Consider the following 7865-nt stretch of genomic DNA (forward strand, 5'->3'; position numbering starts at 1 on the left):
AAAGCACAAACACTTCGCAGTGATGTGAGTTGACTTTTCAAATTTCTTTTCGTTTCAGCCGAGTTCCTCCTCCTCCGAGTTCCTCGAAGCTTCCAATGTCAGCGCTTTCATATGAGATTACGGCTTCAAATGTTTACTTTCTGACAAAGGGAATAAACAAGAAATCGACATATTTAAAAATTCCAGTGAATTTCGGGTAGCTGTGTATTAGCGAACCATCGGGTGACTCGAAAAAACACGCAAAAGTGAAGCGCACGCTTCGTTATTTTATCGGCCGCGCTGGCAGGTATAAAACCTGAGCTGCGCGCTCTGGACGTGGACCGGTCGAAACGGGCTGTACGTGAGCATGTTACAACACACTAGTGGGATGTCATCTTTTCCTTCTTTTCTAGACGCCCCGGATTCGGCAGCCGCTTGCTTTTGCAGCGTAAAACACGCACCTCGGGCGCACTAGACAACCGTATTGCTCTCTGCACCAAGCACTACTATTTCGTACGACTGTGAAAAGTAGTTTCGGTAATCATGTCCGTGTCTTAAATCCAATACACAATGGTAAATGCATCCTACGTACAAAATGTTTCAAAGAACGTATTGGAACAATAGCGTTCATTATACATGCATTGCTCCTTCTCCCGTGTCCTCCATCGCAGCATATATCCTTCAAGTTCACAAGGCTCCATAGCGCGCAAAACAACCTTGCTGTTTTAGGTGATACCACATACTGTGAGCTAACTCCCAGTCAGAGGGACGTGCAGTAAGTGACACTTGTAAAGCCGATTAGGACTGCAAACGAACGGTCGCATACACGCGTATACCTTGATTCCGTGCGCGTCTACGAGGGTGCGCTGGCTGCAGAAGGGCACGCAAGAACATGCTGGTATCATTCCGAATAGAGCTTGGAGCTAACAGCGACTGCTGTGATGTTAAAAGATGAAACAATCGCTTGTGAGCATTCCAATGCACATTTCGGTGCATGCACGGGTTCTACGAAGGCGCACGTTGACAGCGTACTCGATGGGAGGCGCGGGCGGATTGAACAAAACATGGCCGCCGCGCACAGTTTTTGTTTCTTTCACTAGATGGCGCTAACTTTTGTAAAGCCTCTATTGCACCTCGTCGAGAAAACTTACTAAACGCAAGGGTATTGGGGCATCCTCGCACCGGTACCCGCGCGGCCCGAAGGGGAGAAGTGGGTGAGCGAAGATAGTGATCTAAAGAAAGGAAAGACGCTTGATTCTACAACCTGTGAGGGTGCACGGCGAAACGTCAGGGGCGAGTGGCGCGCCACGTGTCGGGGCAGCGCCGCACATTGCGAGGAGGGGGTTCTTCTGTGTTTGCCGCAAGATGGCTCTGCATGTGCGCAGAGCGCAGAAGAAATGTAGTGGAAACGTACTTCGCTACTCGTGTAACTGCGACTTCTGTAAGTAACATGCTCATAATTACCGATATACACTGCAGTATAACGTTCTACGGCATGTTTCTAAGGCAACACCGCATTCACTAGAAGCGCTTTTGTACCGCTTTCAAGCATCGAACTCGTGGCTGAGTGGCATTCTACTTCCGGCCACTGGCGTGTTCGGACGCAGGATCATGGGCTCCACCGGAGCAGCGATAGCGGCCCAGGCTGGCCGCGGTAACAGGTCCGATGTAAGTGAAGATAGTGAATATCAGATTGTTTTGCCACAGCTGCCCACAGGACGTGTTGCTTTAAACACGGTTTTTTTGCATGGTGACGTTCGAGCTAGGCCCTACCGCGTAGAAGATTTTCGGGATGCACTCGCCGAGACCGACGCGCTCGCCGAGGTTGTAGCCTTGGGGGCGTATCAAGTTAATCACGTGTGGGCTGTCACCTTCAAGACTGCTGAAGCCACGAAGCGTATTGTGACTTTTAAAGAGCTGAAAGTAAAGGGACGACGGTGTGTTATTATCGACCCTCAAGACCAGCAAGTCCGACTCAGACTACATTGGATGATACACGGTGTCGCAGACGAGGACATTCGCACGGCTTTCGCCGCATTCGGGAAGGTGACGGAGGTCACTCGAGAACGGTGGCGCGTCCAGGGCGTCAGCGAGAAAGGCTCGACAACGAGGTCAGTACTTCTCAAGTTGAAGGCCGGGATGAAGGCAGACGACCTGCCCCATCAAATAAGGGTAGCAGGTGAGCTGGCCCTCGTCGTCGTTCCCGGAAGGCCTATGCAGTGCCTACGTTGCCATGGTTGTGGCCATGTACGACGCGAGTGCAAAGTACCGCGTTGTTCTCGCTGCCGACGCTTTGGACACACGGAAGTTGATTATGTCCGCACCTACGCTGCGGCAACAGTGCCCGCTCTGAGAGAGGAGACGCCTGAAGATGTAATGGATGTTGTCGAGGCCGAGGAAGCTGCAAAGGGAAGCGAAGACGCTGGAACCTCTGCGGCATCCGTCAATGTGGAAGCACCGAACATCACCGGCAAAGAGGCGGGTGATGACACAGGAAAACAACAAGAGTCGGCAGCCTGGGTGCCAGTGGCGTCTGCGAACGCGAACGCACCCCTTCAAGACGCAGGTTCCTTGGAGCCTGCGACGAAGGTGACCATTGCTACGGGAAACAGCGGTCGGTCAACGAGCGCCGGCAGCGCACCTAAACGCCCCCATACAAAGGCAGGAGACGGGAGCGAACAGCAGACCCTTAAGAACGACGATGAGCCGCCTATGAAAGCGACCCTGAACAGGAGACCTCCTTTCAAGCAACGGCCCAACATCGCGGCGGACAGGAGGGCCGAGGAAAAGCCACCCTCGCAGCAAGTCGAGCCCGTAAATGATGATGGAGGTGGGCATGCTGGAAACGTGTAGCGCCATGCTAGACGTGAAAGGTAAGCGTCATGCTCCCGGCCTCCTTCTAATGCATGATTATGGCGATGGACCAGAGTCTGAACAATGCAACGCTCAACGTACGAGGGTTGGCTAGTAGAAGGAAGCAAAGCCAAGTACTTCGCCTTTTAACAGAGCAAAACATAGACGTGCTAGCAGTACAAGAAACTAAAGTGGAGGGAGAGGAGGAGACAGGGAGCAGGGCGCAGCGTTTCACGTCGCGGTACGAAGTGGCTGTTAGTCACGCAGTGGGCACGTCGGCTGGGTGCCTTCTTCTTGTCAAACGGTTGCCAGGACTTATAGTGCAGGCCGTGATTTCGTCTACGTGCGGAAGGTTGATTGTTTGTGACCTGGTTTTGCATAGCAGTGAATGGCGCATTCTCTGCGTTTATCGCATTCTCTGCGTTTATGCACCAAATGCAGCTGAAGACAGGCTCATTTTCTTTAAAAACATCGAACGATGCTTAGATTCAACAAGGCAGCTGATAATTATGGGTGACTTCAACTGTGTTTTAAGCGCCCGAGACAAAACCTCTAACCGCCCCTTTAAAGATGCAAGCACCGATTGTTTGTTGCAGATGATTGCAGAGTTTTCATTAGAGGATGTTGCTGAGTGCTTGGAAGGAGCGCGCAGCGTGCAGTACATCCATTTTCAGAGTTCTAGTCATGCTCGACTTGACCGAATTTATGTATCGTTGGATGTGATAACGAAGTGTAAAAATTATTCTGTTATCCCAATGTCATTCTCCGATCATTGTCTGGTAAAATGCACTATAGGAGCTAGAAGCCCAAGCAAAAGTTTTGTGTTGGACCTTTGGAAGCTGAATTCCAAACTTTTAGAAGACGATAACTTAATCGAAATTATTGTACAGAAGCTAAATGAAATAAATAAACGACCTAACAGCAGCATTGGGGAGCAATGGGAACTGTGCAAGCAAGAAATTAAAATGAAAGTGATAGAAAGAGCCAGCTGTATTCGCCATAACGAAAAGCGAGAAGAAGCAGGCCTAAGATCAACATTAAAGAAGTTAATAGCGCAGGAGTGTAAGGAGCCGGGGGTTTACAAAGAGGACATCAGAAAGATAAAGAAGAAAATAGAATTATTAGACGAGGACCGATATCGAGGCGCGCTCGTTCGCTCCAGGGCCGAAAGATGGGTCGCCGGCGAGACGCTCACTAAGCGCGCTCTGGGTCTTGAAAAAGCACAGGCTCATCGAAATGACATAACCGAAGTAGAATGGAACGGAAGCCTCGTGACAGATAAGAACGACATAGCACGTGCATTCTTCGACTATTATCAGGAGCTGTTTGCTTTTCGGGACATGAAGTTGGAGACGTTTAAGCAGGTGTTTCTTCCCTCCTTGCCACGACTGGATGCCACCACAAGAGAAAAGTTAGAGCAGCCGATTTCTGAGGACGAGGTTGAAAGCGCCATTGATAATCTGAACCCAGGAAAGTCGCCTGGGCTGGATGGTTTGAGCGCAGGCTTTTATAAAGCATTCAAGCTAGATCTGTCCCCATTGTTAGCTGCTGTATTTAACGATGCCTATGAACTTGGTGCACTCCCTCCTTCGTTCGCATCCTCACATACAGTGTTAATTCCCAAGTCAAACCAAACAGAGAAACTAAAATTTGTGACGTCATACAGGCCTATTTCTTTAACAAATGTGGATTACAAAATACTGATGAAAGTTCTGGCAGCCAGGCTACAGACAGTAACAAAACATATCGTTGGTTCCCACCAGACGTGTGGTATAAAGGGCCGGTCTATTATAACAAATATTCATAAGGCGAGGTGCGTGCTGGAATGTTGTGACGTTGCTTGCGCGAGGGTCGCGCTTCTTCAGCTCGACCTAGAAAAGGCGTTTGACTGTGTTCCACTTGATGCATTGTTTGCAATATTGGATTATATCAATGTCGGTTCTATTATCAGAGAGGGCGTAGCCCTGGCGTACCGAAACTGCACAACGCGATTGATTGTTAATAAAGTATTAGGGGAACCCATAAATGTGCGGCGTTCGGTACGTCAGGGTTGTCCCCTCAGCCCTCTTCTATTCTGCATTTATATCGAAACTTTATGCCTGTCTATTATGCAAAATCCATCTGTTCAGGGCTTTCAACTGTACAAGTCTGAGGTCAAACTTCTGGCGTACGCTGATGATGTGGCAGTGTTTTGTGCGAACAAAGAAAGTATTTGCGCCGCAGTTGAAGTTGTGAAAGATTTTAGTGCGACCACAGGAAGTCCAGTAAACTGGGGAAAGTGTCTTGGCTTCTGGCACGGGGCGTGGACATCAACGCCTGACTTTTTTGCCAACGTTACATGGGTTACAACAGCCGTGAAGTATTTGGGTGTACCTCTAGAATTCTATGAAGACAGCAAGCCATTTTGGCGCGCCCAAGTTCAGGAAATACGGGAGAAGGCTGACAAGTGGAAAGGAGTGCCGCTGTCTATCTTTGCACGAGCCACTGTGTGTAATCTATTTTTTGTTGCCAAGGTGTGGTACGTCATGCAAGCACTTCATTGTTCTAGGTTGAGTGTTCAAAAGCTACACCGAATCTTTGCTGTGTTTGTATGGGCATCAAGCTGGGAAAGATGTAGTCGGGATAACCTGTTCCGGCCAATTAAAGACGGAGGTCTCGGGCTTGCTCACTTATTTGTGCGCCAGCTTGTACACAGATTTATTTTCTTTCGCGACGTTACCGACCCCTTTTTGTGCACTGTGTGCCAAGTGAGGCTCGCGCGGGCGTTGCCCAATTTCGTTGTTGCTACGGAAAGCATGCCGGGGCGTCTTTCTAGTTTTTTCAAAGAGATTGTCAGCAGTGCTCGAATTCTGTCAGCTCGCTTCTCGACAGAATACTTAAGTTCAGTGAAAAAGAAGAACCTGTATAAAGCTGTTTGTGACGACTTCTTCCCTGTTCCTGTGTACAGAGCCTTGTATAGCGGCCGTCTAGGTCAAGACGTACTGAAGCGTGTCAAAAGAATGCCAGTTTCTCCTGGGGTAAAGACGTTTTTATTTAAGTTACATACAGGAACATTATCGGTACAAACTTTTTTTGAAAGCAAGGGCTTTTATCTGCCATGGGGTTCACTTTGCTTAATATGTAAACAGCCAGAGACAATAGACCATGTATTTCTGCACTATTGGGAGGGCGTCTATTTTTGGGACGTGCTGCAAAGAACTGTTAAAAAAGAATTACCATTAGACTCATACGGGATTAGATTCCTGCCAACTGAAAATAATGATGGGATTCCACTTGATACGGTTATGCTAATAGGCCTGCACAGTCTATGGCGGTCCAGAATGGCGGGTTTTCACTGTGACCCTGACGCCCGCCCTGCAAGGCTCTACTTCCGCAAGAGTATACACGCATTGGTTGAAATGCACAAATTGAAGACCACTGTGCCAGACTGGATTTTAAGAGTCGAACCACTATGCCAGCTGAAGGAAATTTAACTTGACAAAGGCAACTCGTATGAGCCTGCCGGCTTCTGTATTAAGTGTCATGCTTGTGGTAACCGCTCTGCTGTGAGCATTTGATTGTAGCGCGTTTTTGTTGGTTTTGTTGTGTGTTGGTGATGACCGGCAATAAAGAAAAAAAAAAAACTCGTGGCTGAGTGGTAGCGTCTCCGTCTCACACTCCGGAGACCCTGGTTCGATTCCCACCCAGCCCATCTTGGAACTTGCTTTTTATTTATGAAGTGCATGCCGTGATTTATAGCTCACTGGACGCCGACGACACCGGCTTTTCTGCGACACGAGCTCATTAACGCTACCGCGTTAAAACCTTTGCGAGGGAACGGAAGGAGAGAGGCATGACAAAATCGGGTGATTGCGGTGGCTGTAACTGCGTTATTAGTTACTCTTTTCAAAAACATTTTGCTGCCTTGCGTTCTAAGGGCGAAGTCTCACAGTCACCGGGGAAGAAACTATTTTCGACCGGAGGGTGGACAGTGGGCCTTTAAAGATCCCCAGGTGGTCGAAATTACTCCGTAGCCCTCCACTACGGCTCCTCTTTCTCTCTTTCCACTTTAACTCCCATCTTCCTCCCTTCCCTGACGGCGCGGTTCAGGCCACAAGTGGGACAGATACTGCGCCTTTCCCTTCCTGTGAACCATTTATTATTTACGGCCCCTGCTATTGGTTTGTTTACTTCCCCAAAAAGTGGAATGAGCATTAATATCTCCAACTACTAGATATGGCTCTGGTAGCTGTTTAAAAAGTGATTCCAGGTCATGAAGTGTGACATTAGAATGGGATTCAAGGTATACAGAACATAATGTTATAGTTTTGTAGTGCAGGATAGTGACTGCAACAGCCTCATAGCTAGTTTTGAGGTCAATTTGATGAGTTGCGATTGAATTCTGAATGATAATAGCAACACCTCCGGATAACATATCTGCTTGCTGTCGATCACAGCGAAAGACATACTGTTTGTGTGTTTAGGCCCTAGTTTTGTCTCCTGCAAACATATAGCACTGTTACTTGAAAAGACTGGGCGCCATAAGCTGAACGCAGTAAACTTCTGGTAAACCCACTATTGAGGCCGCCGCGTCGACGACCGTTTTGGGACAAGTCCCTGCAGGGACGACTATATCGAAGACTTGAGTCTTCAATGAATTCCACGGCATTCAATGCGCCATGGTGACAAACTCACGGGCCGCCCCTAACGTGAAACACGCAGGGACGCCCGCTAAGCTTCGATCTTCAGCGCCTTCACTGAATGAGACTTCTTTCATCGATAAACTTCTGAAAAAGCACACAGAAAAGCTTGAAACAAGAGCCAGCGAGTAAATAATTGAGAGGGAAGTAAATAATACAATAACACGCTTTTTATGAGATCTTCTAAAACCCACAAGTAGGCACAGAGCATATTTTAATCTCTGTAAAAGTTTGAGTCTAGATAAACTTTCGTAATATCATAGAATGCGTATGCGCATTTCCTTTCTTGCAAGGTTCACGGTTGCTATTCTCCTCTGGATACAAAGAAGCTTTGACAGTGGTTGTTAAGTTGTT

The 7865-nt window shown here is 48.2% G+C and overlaps 1 protein-coding gene across 1 annotated transcript; it reads left to right on the forward strand.

The window, feature by feature from the left end:
* The first annotated feature begins 1397 nt into the window (after nt 1–1397).
* LOC146181371 (uncharacterized) lies at nt 1398–2832 on the forward strand. Its single transcript, XM_084575772.1, has one exon. The coding sequence runs from the start codon at nt 1591–1593 to the stop codon at nt 2830–2832; it is 1242 nt and encodes a 413-aa protein (XP_084431898.1). The 5' UTR covers nt 1398–1590.
* The last annotated feature ends 5033 nt before the right edge of the window (nt 2833–7865 follow it).

Source organism: Amblyomma maculatum, chromosome 8 (assembly GCF_055883805.1).
Source record: "Amblyomma maculatum isolate TAMU_Amacu chromosome 8, ASM5588380v1, whole genome shotgun sequence".
NCBI lineage: Eukaryota > Metazoa > Arthropoda > Arachnida > Ixodida > Ixodidae > Amblyomma > Amblyomma maculatum.

What these genes read in the sequence shown, in the direction of transcription:
- LOC146181371 (XM_084575772.1), top strand. Translation starts at nt 1,591, where the DNA reads ATGGGCTCCACCGGAGCAGCGATAGCGGCCCAGGCTGGCCGCGGTAAC.